Source organism: Ahaetulla prasina, chromosome 6 (genome assembly GCF_028640845.1).
Source record: "Ahaetulla prasina isolate Xishuangbanna chromosome 6, ASM2864084v1, whole genome shotgun sequence".
NCBI classification, from domain to species: domain Eukaryota; kingdom Metazoa; phylum Chordata; class Lepidosauria; order Squamata; family Colubridae; genus Ahaetulla; species Ahaetulla prasina.
Genome location: NC_080544.1, coordinates 46,746,967 through 46,764,644, shown reverse-complemented (window position 1 = coordinate 46,764,644; position 17,678 = coordinate 46,746,967). Strand labels below are relative to the sequence as shown.

Sequence of the window (17,678 nt, the reverse complement as noted above, 5' to 3'; positions counted from 1 at the left end):
GGGTAAAATCTGCATGTATAAAAAAAACTATGTAGGGAAAAAAAGAAATGTTACTTTCAAAGGCATGCATTATCATATAGGGCATCCATACTTTCATGGATCGCACTGCTACTGGCTGGTACTAGGTTCAATGATCAAGCCAAACCTTGTGTGGATGCAGGAATAAAATTAAGAAAATGTGTGATACTTCACCTTCCCAAAATAATGGCTGATAATGTTAAAACTACAACCTGACAACGTATCAGCATATTTAACTAAACATGTATGCATTTCAGTGATCATACAGCATTCACTGCTGCATACTTGCAAGAATCTCTGAATGAAGGCTGTTTCCATGCATACTATTATTTCATCCCAAACTACAGGAAAAATCTAGGAACATAACTGTGTTTTTACTTTCTGCTATCCTGCTTTATTAGATAATGAGACAAAGATTGATCAAGTTGTCTGAAAAATATCAACTGAGCACAGAACGTTGAATTTCATAGCGTTCTATTTTATAGCTTAAAATACAGAATGGATAATGTCAAAAGTTCTGAACATTCAGTTAAAACATTGCTCAGTGTGAAATGGAGGATGTTTTAATGGTATGTTGCAAACTTATTATCTGAATACTACAATTGATGTAAACATTAAGAATATAAAACCAAACAAAAAATGGGATGTACTTCAATAGAGTTTTAATCTACATTTTTAAATTAATTTCTTTGGTAATTTGATAAACATTTCAATTTCAACCTTTCCCAAAGTGTAAATTACAAAAAAAACCCTAAATCAACAAACTTCCTGGTTATTTCAATACAATTATATGTTATTTAAAACAAACATTTAAAAGACTGCAGTGAATAATTTGAAAGATGCAGTGCATAGATACACATTAGATGGCTTTATATTATATGATATAATAGCAATCCTAGGCACCAATTCTACTAGACAGAGGTTGGGTTTCCCCCCTGAAGCATAGTGCAAAACATTTGCTTACTTACAAGTATCTGGCTAATTGAATTCTGAAATAATACTAGAACAAAATATTTAATTATCTGATAGTAGTCGAAGAAAATATAAAATTTATGAAATATTTATACATTTCACAACAACTTATATTTCATCACCCAGTTGATTTGAAATATTATCTTTACCAAATACCTACAAAATGCTACTCCCCCCCTTCAAATGTTCCACTCAATTTTATACTCATCCCATTCACTTAGTTGAAAATGTAAGAAGGACTTTAATCTCATGAACACAGTCATTGTAATATTCTGACAAACCCTTAATATAAAGACTCAAAATCAATGTTTTATGCTAAAGTTTGTCAACATGTTCATTCCCAGGCAGAAAAAGGTACAGTATACAGTGCATATTCAATAGCTATAACAACAGAAAACAGCAGAAATATGTTAATCTTGTAGCAGAATGATAAAACGTAATTCTGGAAAATCTACAGAATGAATATTCAGCTCCGAAAAAGCAACATCCTCTCTGAACATGTCTGTCCCACGAGACTTGCATATTGCTGTACAGTTTCTTCATCGCTTGGTCCTTTTCGATTTCTCTTATACATCCTGTAAGGCATAACTGATCTCTTATGGAGAACCTGAACTTGATCAAGTTCCTTTATCATCCCTTCATCAGCTGAAAAAGGAAACAGAAATATTAACAAATTGCAATGGCTAAATAAAAATGAATGTTATATATATATATATATATTTGAGATGACATCAAACTATACAGGGCAGCAATTTTATGTTTAAAAAGTGCATCATATGGAAAAAACTTAAAATACAGGACCTGTGAATTTGTCCTGGTTTTCAACTTCAAGCCCGATTTTTGTAAACAGCGTAATCACAGACTTATGGACTTCTCTGAATTAGTTCTATTCAGTATAAGTATAGGAAACCATACATGTTACAAAGTATAGTAACGTATAATTAAACTATACTTTGTATAGTTACAAAGTATAGTTTAAGTATAGGAAGCCATATAACAGCCTGAAAAAAATGGCCTGAAAACAGCACAAAAAAAGGCCTGAAATTGGCCCAAAAAATGGCCCCAAAAAGCTGGCTGTGAGAGGAAGGGAAGCTGGGTGAGCTGGACCCAGAACGGAAGCGTCTGGGTCCAGCTTACCCAGCTTCTCTTCCTCTCGCAGCCAGCTTTCCCAGTCTAGTTTGACGCAGTCTCTCTATCTCTCTCTCTCTCTCACACACACACACACACACACACACACATCCAAACAAGTTGGATCTTTCTTTCCTCCCTCCCCCCCACCACAGACTCTTGGATTCTTCCCCCAACCCTGCCTGTCCCATACAGGTATCACCCACACGTGACCTAGAGGTGGCCACTCCCACTCAGTCACATGACCCCACCCCACCCACCCAGCCACACCCACCCAGCCAGTCATTAGGGCAGAAAACCAGTTGTTAAAAAATTTGGAGCCCACTACTGGTCATATCTCATTACCCTGTAACATAAAACCTTCTCATTTGGAATTTATCTTATTTCACCTTTCCTATAAAACCATAGTAGGCTTGCACTTTTTATGTCAAAACATTATTTATTATTACAAAACATTATTTATTATTACTGAATAAAATAATTATAGTATCGGTGCTGTTTTACAATTGTTTGTAAGATGGGTTATAATCAGTGGTGGGATTCAAATAATTTAACAACTGGTTCTCTGCCCTAATGATTTCTTCCAACAACCAGTTCATCAAACTGCTCAGAAAGTTAACAACCGGTTCTCCTGAAGTGGTGCGAACTGGCTGAATCCCACCACTGGTTATAATGCAGTACAAAATTTAAATAAATATACATCTTATAGATGTATAAGAGATTCCATTCAAGAAACATGCAATAACTGAAAACATGTTTTCCATTGTTAAATTTAACACTAAACATCTGTTACTAAGATATATTTATATATTTTATTAAGAAAAAATAGCTTTTTAAATAAATTATAACTAGGATTTTAAGACCTTTGAAACTCATTTCACAATTTATCTGGAGACATTTTTATACAATAGGCTGAATTGATGCAATCATATAAAGCATGAATGGAAAGGCCTCCTACTTTGAAGCCATGTTTTCATAAAAGCACACAAATCAACAGAAAGTGGAATAAATCCAAACATTTGATAATCTCAAGTTATTGTACAAGTTTGTTATGGGAAACTGGCAACCTATATCAGTAGGAAAAGTTTTTTCTCAAAACAATGCCAACTTTCTCTAGCCTCTTCATTATAGCAGTAAAATTGAGACTCCTTTCTCTTTGAGAATGTTTCAGGATATGGATATCTATGTGCAAAGCATAGCATCCTTTAATCACTAGTTATTCATTTTGTTTCAAACATAACAAAACATAAAGGAACAGAAGGCTCCATGTTGTATGTTTTTCAACAAGTCCAAATTTACTTTTCCTTTAATATTGATAAATGCAATCAAATCCTCAACAGTGACTCAACTTGTTAGTGGCTTTTTGAACTATTAGCCATTTGTGAAGGCAATATTTTTCTAACATTCTATCAGGTTTATGTATTTCTATTCCTTTGGTTAAAAATTTTGGGGGACATTCTGCAAAGATTTTCAATTTCAAGTTCAATTCTGGGATATAAATTCATCATAAAATGAGTTTAAGCTCTTAGAAAGAAACCGAAGAGTTATTTAACCTTAGGTAAAATATTAGCTGCAACCTGAATACTTCTGGCACCAACAAAAACCCACGAAGTCCCACCCTATTTCAAGACTCTCATATTTTCCAATCCTATTACTTTTACTAAACATTGATATTTAAAATTGGAGAAGCATTTCTTTCTTATTTTAACTGTTCCTAGATCCAGATTTTGTTGACTTTATTAGATGCTGCCATATAACTATTTTTTAGAATTTGCCTGTGTTCTTCAAACTTGCATGTTTGCCTTTCATCAGAAGCAAGACAAATCATGTCTACTACAATAAAATCTGATTTAACTATGGTCTGTATATCATACAATTTCATAGTTGTCTTTAATTGAATTCTGGGTATCTCTCTAAATAATAAGTAGAACTCTTTTACATAAGTATTACCAAACAAATTAAGAAAACAAACAAAAACCATTGAAATGAACAAAGATGAAATGAAAATGAGATTGCTAAATCTGCAATCCACATCTATCCAGTTGCAAAAACTAATCCCAATTCCACCTGCCTATTTTTTTTTAGTTTCTGCTATTTTCTGGTGTAAATGTTATTTTTATTTATTTATTTATTAAATTTATGTTATACTTAATATCAGTATAAATTGACTTATACGCTCCAAATCCTTAAGGAATGCTTTTTGATGCAGGCAGTGCGCTCTCTCCCTCCCACTCTCCCTTTCTTCCTCTCCCTCCTTCCCCCACCTCATGTGTTACAACCTCTAAAGAACAGACTGTCAAATTAAAATTGCACAAATTATAATTTCAATTCAGGTGTCTTAGTTATTTATGGCTCATGTACAAGGTAATTACAAATATACACTAATCGCATGAAGGTATTACTTATTTAAATTTATCCATGCAAGACTTTGCCAGGAAATGCTTTTCTGAAAGTAATTAAGTATCACCTTAATACTTCATCACAGGATTTATATGGCAAACAAAGACAGAAAGAACTATAAATATGAGCTAGTAGCTTACATCAAGTAAGCAAGATACCATAAAGAACAGCAAGCATCTTGCTTGAGTTGGTTGATGGACAAATAGTAGATCCCTCCCCCTGCTTCCTTCAATCTTTTAATCGTAATTTTGTATTCTTTTTTTTAAATTTGAATTTATATCCCGCCCTTCTCCGAAGACTCAGGGCGGCTTACCTTGTGTTAAGCAATACTCTTCATCCATTTGTATATTGTATACAAAGTCAACTTTTATTGCCCCCAACAATCTGGGTCCTCATTTTACCTACCTTATAAAGGATGGAAGGCTGAGTCAACCTTGGGCCTGGTGGGACTTGAACTTGCAGTAATTGCAAGCAGCTGTGTTAATAACAGACAGACTTAGTCTGCTGAGCCACCAGAGGCCTTATTCTTATTGGTAAGATAGATATTTAGTCACAACTCTGTAACTAGACCAGAGCCTTGATCATATGGCTCCTCATTGGCCATACTTAGCCATACAAACTAACTAATCATCAGGCTTGCTACTGAATAAGAAACTATCTGAGAAAGGAATCAGAACACTGCCCTGGAGGGTTGCATGAGATTGCGTACTATGTCAAGAGACACGCTTTAAAATATTACTCATTTTTGTGTGTTTTTCATGAGTAAAATACACTTGACATCCAATCCAAACATATACAGTAGGAAAACTCAACATTATGTGGGAGCTCCGATAATCACACAATAGCCACTGGCAGGCTCTGTATGCCCACAGGATACACTTTTTGAATTCTAGAACTGCAATGCAAAGTCCATTCAAGTTGAGACTGGCTGACTACACAAGGAGTCAGTATTATAACACAACACATTTCTATATGATATAATTTATTTGGGTTTAGTTAAATTGGGCGTTGGCTTACCTGCCTGATACGCCCCTTCTAGGAGAGGGGGAAACGGCGGTCAGGATTGGGAAAATCTCTGGCTTGCCGTAGGACCGAGTTTGGAAAGTTTAACGAGCCCCCCTCCATGCGCTGTGCTCCAGCTTTTCGGCGAGGACATAGACGCAGACTGACATGTCGTGCTGAAACGATAGAAAGTTAGAGTTCACCCCGTGCCCCCAGTTGGCGAATGACAGGAAAGGACTGACTGCGTTTCCCCTCTCCTAGAAGGCGTATCAGGCAGGTAAGCCAACCCCATTCTCATTGTCGGGGAAACGGCGGTCAGGATTGGGAAAATCTCTGGCTTGCCGTAGGACCGAGTTTGGAAAGTTTAACGAGCCCCCCTCCATGCGCTGTGCTCCAGCTTTTCGGCGAGGACATAGACGCAGACTGACATGTCGTGCTGAAACGATAGAAAGTTAGAGTTCACCCCCCCGGTGCCCCCCCCCCCAGTTGGCCGAATGACAGGGAAAGGACTGACCGCCGTTTTCCCCTCTCCTAGAAGGGGCGTATCAGGCAGGTAAGCCAACCCCATTCTCATTGTCGGGGGAAACGGCGGTCAGGATTGGGACATACCAAAGCTAGATGTCCATCCGGGTGGGAGAAGGCCGACAAATCACTCCGAATCCTTGTGGATCGCCTGAAGAACTCGTCTTCCAAAGGCCGCATCAGAAGACGCATACGCATCCAACCAATAATGACGGATGAACGCCGTCGGGTTCGACCATGCTGCAGCCCTACATATTTCCTCCAGTGAAGCATGAGTAGCCCAGGCCGCTGAAATAGAGGCACTCCTCGTAGAGTGTGCTAAGATCCGTCGAGGAACTGGAAGAGCCTGTCTTTCATAAGCAGTGATTATAGTGGCCCTGATCCATCTGGAGAGAACCGATTTGGAGTCTCTTGATCCAATAGACGTGGGCTGAAAAGAGACGAAGAACGCCTCCGTTTTGCGTATTGACTCAGTGCGGCGAATGTAAATCTTTAATGCTCGGCGGACGTCTAATGTGTGCCACACAAACTCTTGTGGCTTTCGAGGATTCGGACAGAAGTTCGGAAGAATGAGCTCATGCGTGCAGTGGAATATCGTGTTAACTTTGGTGAGGAAAGTAGGATCCAAGCGGAGAACCATCCTGTCCTTGTAAAAAACACAGAGATCCCGACGAATGGATAGTGCTGAGAGTTCAGAAACTCTGTGGGCAGATGTGATGGCTATTAGAAAGGAAACTTTAAAAGAGAGGAACTGAAGAGAGACTTCTCGTAACGGTTCTAAGGGTGTTTGAGTCAAGGCAGACAGAACCTTGTGTAGACTCCATGATGGAAAACGATGGACCACCGGAGGCCTCAGATTAGCAGCCCCACGCAGGAAATCGCGGAGGAGAGGATAAGAAGATCCACAGGTAAGTATCGAAGATATGGTTGCTAGCTGTCATCTCAGGGTGTTAGGTGCGAGGCCAGATTCGAATCCGTCATGCAGGAATTCCAGTACTTGGAGAACAGAAGCCGAAGTCGGCGACCGAGAACGAGCAGCACACCAGGCAGCGAAGGTCTGCCATGTAGTTTGGTAAATACGAGACATGGATTCGCGGCGAGCCGCTTGAATGGTAGGGATAATATTGGAGGGAACTCTAGCTCTGGTTAGGAGGAGCTGCTCAACCTCCAAATGGTCAGGCGGAGCCATTGAGGGTCTGGATGTTGCCCTGGCAAAGGGTCCTGGCAAAGGGTCACTCTGTTCCCTGGTATCTGCCATGGATCCTGTGCTGATAGGGCAAGAAGGTCTGCAAACCAAGGCCTCCTGGGCCAATAAGGTGCCACCAGGAGTAACTCGGTTTCCTCCTCCAGAAGCTTGCGGATTACCCTGGGAATCAAGGGCAGAGGAGGGAAGGCGTAGAGAAGGCCCCGAGGCCACTTGCTGCGCAGGGCATCTTTTGCCTCCGCTCCCTGGGACGGGAATCGAGTGAAGTACCTCGGGAGCTGGTGATTGGAGTCCGAGGAGAATAGGTCCACCAAGGGCTTGCCAAAGCGGGAGGATAGTTCGTTGAATAGATCCGTTGTGAGAGCCCATTCCGCCTGATCGACCGTACCCCGACTGAGGGAGTCCGCTGTAACGTTGGTAACTCCCGAAATGTGAACCGCCTTCAGGGATGTGAGATGCAATTCTGCCCAGTAACCAAGTCGAAGCGACTCCTGGAGGAGGGAGAGAGAATGTGTGCCGCCCATCCGGTTCACGTGGGCCTTCGCCGTGGTGTTGTCGGTCAAAATTAACACATCGCGATTGGCAATTTGAGTTAAGAATGCCTGTAGTGCTAAACGAATAGCCCGCAGTTCCAAAAGATGTACCGGGACTCGCGTTGACCAATACCCTTGTGCCATGTGTGGTCCCAAGTGAGCCCCCCATCCGAAGAGGCTGGCATCTGTGGTGATGGTCACACGAGAGGGTTCCCTGAAGCAGGTACCCTGGGAGATGGCCGGGGACGTCCACCATTGCAAGGATGTTCAAACCTCTTCAGGAAGGACAACCTTCCGGAGGGAGGAGCTGATCCTTTTCCGTTGGTGAGGAAGCATGAACCACTGAAGGGATCGGCTGTGGAGGCAAGACCAGGGGACAATGTCGAATGTGGACACCATTTTCCCTAGGAGCTGAGAAAGCTGAAGCAAGGAAATGGGTCCCGCCCTCTGGCACTGAGCCCCCAAGGAGTAGAGGCTATTTTGTCTGTCCTCTGAAAGGAAGACCAAGGACCTAGATGTGTCTATCACCGCCCCGAGGTGAACAATAGAGGTGGATGGGGAAAGGTGGCTCTTACCCCAGTTGATGGAGAATCCATGATCCTGGAGGATCTGGATGGTAATAGACACGTCGTGACTTGCTGAAGATAAGGAAGATGACAATATTAATATGTCATCAAGGTAGGCTTGAAGCCTAACTGGATAGGTGCGAATATGAGCTAACAAAACTGACAGGACCTTGGTAAAAACCTGAGGAGCTGAAGACAGCCCGAAGGGTAAGCTCTGTACTGGTAATGTTGACCCCGGTAACAAAAATGAAGAAATTCCCGATGGTCAGGGCAGATAGGAATGTGTAGGTAGGCCTCCGTCAAGTCAATAGACGAGAGGAGGTCCCCCGGCCGGATACACTCCAAAATGGATCGGAGGGAATTCATTTTGAATTTGCGATAGACAATATGATTGTTAAGAGCCTTCAAATCCAGAATCGCCCTCCAGCCCCCCGACGACTTGGGCACAACGAATAATCGAGAGTAAAAACCGTGCCCATGTTGGTCTAAGGGCACCGGTTCAATTGCCCTTATAGCCACCAGGTGCCCAATGGCTTCCGAAACTAAGGAGTTGGTGGTAGGATTGCGTGAAACCGGGCATCGCACGAAGGTTGTCGGAGGGACGGAGCGGAACTCTAGGTAGAGACCATACCTAATGGTGTTCCTAACCCACTTATCGGTGGTTGAGTGTTCCCATTGGACATGAAAGTGGGTTAAACGCGCACCAATGGGAAAACTCAGCTAGAATCACTTGGAGCGTCTAAACGCTCTACCCCTCCCCCCCGGAAGGGTTTTCTATTGGGAAACCGAGATCCCGGTCTAACCTGCCCATCTTGGGATTGCCTCCCTCTGGACGAGAAGTAGCGTTGGGATCGAGTGGAAAAACCTCCTGATTCCGGCGCACGAAATGGCTGCGGACGAAAATAAGTGTCAGGCCTGGAAACCATACTAGGTTGGTGGCGAAGCTCCCCTCTCCGAGAGAGCGATGGGAGAATCTTCTTTTTATCCTTTGTTTCTATCACAATGGGATCAAGGCAAGCACCAAAGAGGTCGGTTCCAGAGAAGGGGGCGGCTGCTAGGCGCCATTTACTGCGAGTGTCGGCTTGCCAATGTCTGAGCCAGAGGAGCCGACGGGAAGAGACCGCGGAACCCATGGCTTTGGAGGAAAATCTAGCCGCATTAAGCGAAGCGTCAGCTGAGAACTCCAAAGCGGCCACAACCTTATTTATATCCTGATGGGACCTGAGATCTGTTGAAGGGATCCTGCTCTGGAGTTGCTTGAGCCAGAGCAGAGCCGATCTGTTGAAGAACAAAGCCGCGGTGGAAGCCCTGATGGACCCTGATGGTGCGGTCCGCTCGTTTGTCCTCTGGACGTAAAGATTCCTCCGCCGGCCCTGCAAGATGGGAGGAGGCCGCCAAAGCTGCTACGGGTGCGTCCACAGAAGGGACCTGCAGTATTTTGTCTAAGTCAGTTGCCACATTGTAAAATTTTTTGTCCTGCGCATTTGGATTTGACCCAGAACTTGGGTTTTGCCACTGTCGCTGGACAACATCAATAAAAAGTTTAGGAGCCGGGATGGTCTCCGAAATAATTGTGGGTTCTGCAAATAGGTGGCCTGACGGGTCTTGCGCAGTCTGGCCTGTAGGAGTAAATGTCGTGACTCCTAGGCCCGTGGAGGTTTGAGCTTTGAAAAGTAGGGAACGGAAAAGGTGGGGTTTAAAGAGACCCACGAAGGAGGGTTGATCTGGGGCTAACCCCTCGTCATCTGACAGTGCCAATTCTCTTGCATCCTCATCTTCAGAAAAGGACTCCTGGCCAATAGAGATAGGTGAATGCTCGTGATGTGAATGCCCAGATAATCACTCCTGACATCTGAGCCTTGGAAAGGGTGTTTGCTCTGGGGAGCTCAGGATGAGAAGCAGCAGAGTTCTGATGGTGGTATTGTGACATCTCTTGTCGGATGGCTTCTGAGATAAGTAGCCCAAACGATTCAGGTAATTGAATAATTTGTTCTTGTGGCTGTTGAACTGGGCTAGCCATAGGCAAGGGTGGCAGTGAGCTAGGCCCTGTACTGGAGGACATGGTCTGTTGAACTGTGGTAGGTGCGGTTAAAATTGAGGGGTGAGATTCAGACTGCACTGACCAGGGTTGAAATTGAAGTGATGGAGTGGTGGATTGAGCTTGCTCCGGAAATGGCCTGGCCTGAAAAAGGGCATCTGCCTCTGATGGGCCAGGTAGTGCTTGGAATAAAGGAGCAGCCTCAGAATAATTAGACACAGTAGTAAAGGCAGAGCGATCAGGGGACCAGGCCCCGGAATTGGAAGAGGGAGGGATGGGGGAGGGCCTTGGTCCCTGAGGAAATTCTTCCTCAGGGGGAGGTCTGACTGACTTGGCCGTCTTCTTAACAGATTTTGAAATTGCCTTTTCCAAGGCTTTGTGGCGCCATTCCTCTGCTTTGGACAGAGGCTTGGATTTGACCGTGTGGGAAAGATACCCTGAATTAGGGACTTGAGAGGCGTTGCCTGAGGGGCCCTCCCCAGGATCGCTAAAATGGCGGCTTCGCGCCTTATCTGAGGAGCCTTTGCTTGTTACAGCTCGGCTGGCCTCCGCCATTTTCTTTAGTCTCCCGCCAAATAAACCGCTCCGGTAGAATCAAAGAAAAAAAGGATTACTCACGACCTTGCAGATTCAGTTCTGTGGATTATCGCTCGCCAGAAAAAAAGGGGCTGCAAACGCGATGTAAAATTAAACTAGACCTTTAAATATCGCTCGCCGATAGGCTGCTAGCGCGATGTAAAAAATGACTAGTGAGGCAGCTTTCTCTTTATTGCTAACCGTTGTCAATCGTCCGCCTCAAGGCTTGAGAGGCGATTGTTAATGAAGGGAGGGGGATTCCCTTCTCCCCCGCTGCCGAATCGCTAGCCGCAAGGCTTAAAGCGTGATATGAGGAAAGGGATTTTTTTTTTTTTTACAAATCCCCGCTTCAGTCAGCGCAGAGTCAAAGCAACAAGAAATCTGCGGCGCGAAAAAGACAATAAAGCCGCTCTCTGCCTCAGCTGCTGCCTGGATGCAAATGAGCAGTCGGCTGCTCGCTGCGGGAATAATTAGCAGCGAGCCTTCTGGGCGCGCGTCAGGGACAAGCCCGTGGTCGCTGACCCAGGAAACTGCCGGGCAACTGATTAAGGTCAATTTTCCCCGGCCCTCAGCGGATTTGGGTTAAAAAACTCCTTCGTGCTGGCAATATGTCTAATTTAGTAAGAAGCTGTCAATTTAGGGAAAACAAGCACGACGCGTCTGGTCCTGGCAAGGACCGAGTCGAAAAGCTGGAGCACAGCGCATGGAGGCGGGGCTCGTTAAACTATCCAGACTCGGTCCTACGGCAAGCCAGAGGATTTTCTCAATCCTGACCGCCGTTTCCCCCGACAATGAGAAAATGGATTCACTCCCCATTGTGGTTTTGCATTATGTTTGCACTACTAGCATAAACAGTTTGTCCCAGCAATCATAATTTAAAGGATTATGTCAGCATTATAGGTAAATGCAGCAACTCTTTGAGTACAATACTATCACTTAATAAAGATCATACAGATAGTAGCTAAGACCACAAATAGTTCACACTAGAAGGTCCTCGGTGATAGCTTCTGGCCTCATTTTTAAAAAAAAATGTTTTATGCTGCTGTCACAAAATTATCTTTTGTTAAAGCCGCAAATGTAACAGGTGAATAATAGTTAAACATTATATAAAATGTATAAAACATTTTGTGCTTTAACTATTTAGTGCCAGTTCATTCTTTTAAAAAATGTTTTATGCTGTTCTCACAAACATATCCTTTGTTAAAGCAGCAATTGTAATAGGCGAGTAATAGTTAAAATTACTAAAATAAACGTTAAAAATAGAGATGTACAAAACATTTTGTGCTTTAACTATTTACTGCCAGTTCATTCTGTTCTCCTTGAAGTGTTTCAGGAGTCATATGTGCATTTCAAAAAGTAATTTGTGGAGTTCTCCATTCAACACACACAGTGCAACTTTTATTTGTTTGTTTGTTTATGTATGTATATCACTTACAGTTAGTTCTAGCTTAACAACCACTTAGCGATTGTATAAAGTATACAGCAACCCCCGCCCCCCGGTACTTAAAACCCAATTTTGAAGTTTCAATAGCTGCATACTTCCTACGGTCATGTGATCACATTTTGAACATGTGATAACATTTTTGGCCATTTGCAGCATCCTGCAGTTACATGATTGTGATTTCTGGCATTTTTTACAGATTTCTGGCATTTACTTTTGTTTTCTGGCAAAAAAACCCACCCTTGGATAAAATGGATTCATTTAATGACTGCCTATTTCACTTAACCACTGCTGCAAAAAAAAGTGGTAAACTCAGGCACAGTCATGTGATGTTACATTTGGAATTTAATTATTGGATCTTGAAATTCCAGGAAACAAACTATGTAGATCCATAATAATAAAAAACAGACAAATAGAAATCATGTCAAAGGCTTTGGAACATGTCTGCCGTCAGTAGATACATATATATACACATACACAAAAGTAATAATTTTAATCGAGAACTTTAACAGATTATTCCCTTTTTAAAAGACTGCTATCTAGCTCCAGTCTTTAAAAAATTGTAAATTTCAGAATAAAAAGCGATCAAAAAGTACCAAACCACCCCCTCAAGTTAAATAATGCTACCACACTCTTTTAATATAGCTTTATGTATAAACTAATCTCAAAAAAGCAAATAAGAGTTCCTGTCACAGCAACAGTACTAGTTATTTAGTCAGTTTGAATTCAGCTATTGTTTTAATGCCAAGAGCCAGTCAAAAGAAAAGAAAATCACTTTATTGTAACCCTTAAACAGAATGGCTTTAACTGAATAACGGAATCTAAAAACCCTTTACAGCTGTTAAAGAATGACACATAAAAATGGTATAATTCTTGATTACTGTATAAATGATTCTGGCATTTCCAGACAACAATACTGATCTGTTAGGATCAATTTTACACATATATACCATGAAGTATATATACAGCATACTTCACTACTTTTTAAATTCAGATTAATCATTTTTCATGATAGAGGTTTTGGACAATATCTATATTTTAATAATATGAATGTTAACGTCGTCTGGATAAATCTCTGTCCAGGGAAAAAGAGTTAGAACAGGGAAAGAGTAAGGAATGTTAAGATTTGGTGGCATCAAAACCTAACACTGAGACATCAGTAATTTATCTTCCACTATCCTCATCTGTCCAATCCTGGAGAAGTTCAAGGTTAACAAGCTAGGGTTAGGGTTAGGATGGTTTCTTAAATTTGGGGGAACTTTGAGACTATTGCCAAAGGGTAGAAACAAATAAATGCTTAAGTAGTTAGGAAGAACCCCTTTGGATCAAGGTACTATAGAATATAACTACTGAAGAGTCCAATATTTGAACTGCAGCAATTAAGCCTCTGTCTGGAGGCAGTCAAATCCTGAAACAATTTTGTTCCTTGATTCCAAACCTTACTTAATATTGTTGCAAACTCTTGACTCTTCTCTGAGCCTGATTAGTTTGTATACTGCACTTGGTTGACTGAACTCTAAGCTATGCTGTTGTCTGCTTTTAAGTATTCTTGGTTGATTTTTTTTATCTGGGTTGTTGGTTCATGCCTTTTGCCTTACTATGTGGACTCAGGATAGGATATGCTTTAGACCAGGGTTGTCAAAGTCGATTTCAATGAGGGCCACATCAGGATTGTGTTTGATCTCGGGGGTCAAGCGCATCAGGGTTGTGTTTGACCTCAGGGGGCCGGGGTTGGCCAGAGTGGGTGTGGCCAGCTTGACATCATTCATGTCAGGGGCACTTGTGGTGGCCCGAGCGCTCTGACAGAGAAAATGGGCTCCCGAACTCTCTTTTTGGCTGCGACGGCCTCCTGCAACCCTCTGTCAGCAAAAACGAAGCTTGCAAGAGATGCAAATGGCCCTTCCAAGCTCCATTTTCACTGGCAGAGGCACCACGGGCCAGTCTTTCACTGTTTCCAGGGTGTTCCCGCAGGCCAGATCTAAGCATCCCGTGCGCCAGATACTATATTATTGAATATAGTTTCTGGATAGCAGATTATCAAGCTCATGACAAGTCAGCAAGGACCAAAATATAGAGCACTGCTGAGAAATCCATACTGCATGATCAGTATTCTATATATAAAACACAATATAGGTAGTTCCAGCACCACTTTTGTGTAATACGTCTTTAAACAATGCTTTTTCAAGCATATACATTAAGAGCATTAGGCTAAAGTCAGTCATCTATCTCTCCGTGGAATATATAGCACTGTAATGCTGAAGTGACATTTAGACTTTCAAAATAGTTTGTTTCCTAAGAAATGGTTTTAGACTTCATACTATGAACACAATAAATGTTACTCTAAAACTAGTTCTATTTTTTTCTTGTTCTAGTTGATGGGAAACTGAAATCTTACAAAATTATAATCATCATAAACATGCTTTCATTTATTTGGAGAACAATAATTTATTAGCAAAGATTAACATATTTCTGCTTATGTAACAGACATTCTTTGTTCAGATAAAAATGTTTTCTTTTTTTATAAGTAATCATTTCTTGTTCCTGTTCTATATTTATATTCTCTACTGCGTGCCGAGGACATACCCATATAGGAATTTTATAATTTAACTTATAATAATATTTTTTCCAGACACGCAGAAGAGAAATTCTCAACACATGATTCTTAAAAGCTTTATCTACTTTCTTATCATACAATAAATATGCATGCCAACCATATAATAAATCATAACCTTCTATATTCAAAATCCTTTCCTCCGTCAAATTAAACCAATCACTTATTACCGAAAGAACAACTGCTTCATAATACAGTTTTAAATTAGGCATTTTTAATCCTCCTCTTTCCCATGTATCTTGCATTATTTTCATTTTGACTCTCGCTTTTTTCCCTTCCCATATAAATTTATTAATTCCAATCTGCCATTCATCCAAATTTTTATCTTTCTTAATTATTGGTATCATCTGAAACAAGAACAAGAATTTAGGCAAAACATTCATTTTTATAGCTGCTATTCTCCCCAACAAAGATAATTGTAATTTTTTCCAAGTATTCATTTCCTTCTGAATTTTTTTCCATAACACATCATAATTATTCTTATACAATTTTCCATTTGATGAAGTAAGAAAGACTCCTAAATATTTAACCTTTTTTACAATTTCAAATCCTGTTATTTCCTCTAGTTTTTCTTTCTGGTTCTTAATCATATTTTTGGTTAACACTTTTGTTTTATTTTGATTCACTTTAAACCCTGAGACCCTTCCATATTGATTAATTACTTCCAACAAATATACACTCGAATTTATAGGCTGAGTCAACATAACAACCAAATCATCTGCAAATGCTCTGACTTTATATTCATATCTTCTAATTCTAATACCCTCTATCTCCCTTAACTCTCTTATCTTATCCAATAAAGGTTCCAAAGATAAAATAAACAATAAAGGTGATAAAGGACACCCCTGCCTTGTTCCTTTCACAATTTTAAAACTATCTGTCAAACTACCATTAATTATTATCTGAGCTGTTTGCTCTCCATAAATTGCCCTAAGTATTCGTCCTTCACTAAGTTCAAGTGAGAAAAAGTTTTCCCCTTTTTTAAAAAGAAGTAGAAGTCAGCTCTCTTCTTGCTTCCCCAGTAATCGATCACTTGTATTTGTCCCGTCTGCTTTTAGTTATTCAAAACGGAATCAATTGAGCAGAAGTGGGCGTTTTCCTCTTGTCCTGCCTAATTAGCAGGATCGAGCCGAGTCTGGAGTAGGGCTGGGTTAGGCAGGCACCCCTCCGAGACTCTGCATAAGAAAGCAGAGCCCCTGGGGCAATCTTCTGCTATCCAGCCGCTCTTGCTAATCTCTTTCACCCAGAGAAAAGCTTTGAAGCTGGCTAACAGCCGTTCTCCGCTGTTTCACCAGCTTTTACAGAATCTCAGTTCGGGACGCCATTCCAGACGTCCTCCGGGGAAAACGAAACCACCGGAAGTGGTGAGAGGGGAAATTTACAACTAAAATCTTTGGATACATTAAAAGAAGAAGGGAGGAATTATACTTGGTTTCAATATGGACAGTTAAAGGCTAGATGGAAAGAAGATCAGAAAATTGGTATCATTCAAAACGACGAAAATCTGGTTAAACAAATTAGAAATCAAACTCAGGGGCATATAAAGAGATTGTATACTGTGTTGATAGAAATAGATTCTGAAAGAGATTTAATAAAGGATTGTATGATAAAATGGGCACAGAATATTCAAGAACCAATAATGTTGGAAACATGGGAAAAAATTTGGGTTAGAAATGTTAAATTTACGCAAGCGCAGAATTTAAGGGAAAATTTTTATAAGATGTTTTATAGATGGCATTTAGATCCTAAGAAATTATCATGTATGTATCCAGATATGCAAGCGAAATGTTGGAGATGTAATTGTGATGATGCTACATATTTTCATGTATGGTGGACTTGTAAGAAAATTAAGTCTTTCTGGATAAGAATCTGGTGGATTATGCAGAATGTTCTGAAGAAGAAGATAAAGTTCCTACCGCAATTTTTCCTTTTGGGAATAACAACGGACTGTACAGTGATTGAGACTAAGTTGATTTTGAACTTAATAACAGCAGCAAGACTGTTGATTGGACAATATTGGAAGAAAAAAGAATTACCCACAATAGAAGAATGGATATTGAAAGTTTCCAATTTGGCTGAGATGGCTAAAATCTCAGCCTTCTTGAAAGACAGTACTCAAGAAAAATATTTAAATGAATGGAAGAACTGGATTGACTATATTCAAAATAGATATCAGATTAAGAAATTTCGGATTGCCTTTGAATGAAGGATGTTATTTTTGATTTTAATGGAAGAAGTCAGGTTATGTGAGAGAGAAAGATTATAATTGTGTTAGATTTTAAAAATTTAATGTATGACTGTTTTGTTTAATGAACTATACCTTGTGTTTGCTCCGGGAAGTCCGGGGGGGGAGGGGGGGTTTGGAGGGAGGGGGGAAAATTTAATTGTTGTTGTAAAACTTTTTCAATAAAAAAAGAATGTTTTCTTTTTTTAATATCACAGCATAGCTAGAATTATTGAACCACCAGTGATTCATCTACTTATTAGCGTTTCCTTGCATATACTAAAATTCAGTTGACAAATTTGGATACAGCTCATTAGCACTATCTGTACTGTTTAAACGTATTTTATGATCAAGAATCATATTGGATTGTGAACTTCAAATGCCTTCAAGTGTTTATAAAGTTAATTAAGAACAGATGCAAGATCCAAGATGTAAGAAGCTAA

At 40.7% G+C, this 17,678-nt stretch overlaps 1 protein-coding gene across 8 annotated transcripts in view; it reads right to left on the bottom strand.

The window, feature by feature from the left end:
• Nucleotides 1-663: 663 nt before the first annotated feature.
• ATE1 (arginyltransferase 1) overlaps nucleotides 664-17,678 on the bottom strand; it is a 78,390-nt gene continuing 61,375 nt past the window's right edge. For all 8 annotated transcript variants that reach the window (XM_058187271.1, XM_058187273.1, XM_058187272.1 and 5 more), the window contains one exon: nucleotides 664-1,635. In XM_058187271.1, coding sequence (XP_058043254.1) covers nucleotides 1,457-1,635 — 179 coding nt within the window. In that variant the 3' untranslated portion in view covers nucleotides 664-1,456. The remainder of the gene's footprint in view (nucleotides 1,636-17,678) is intronic.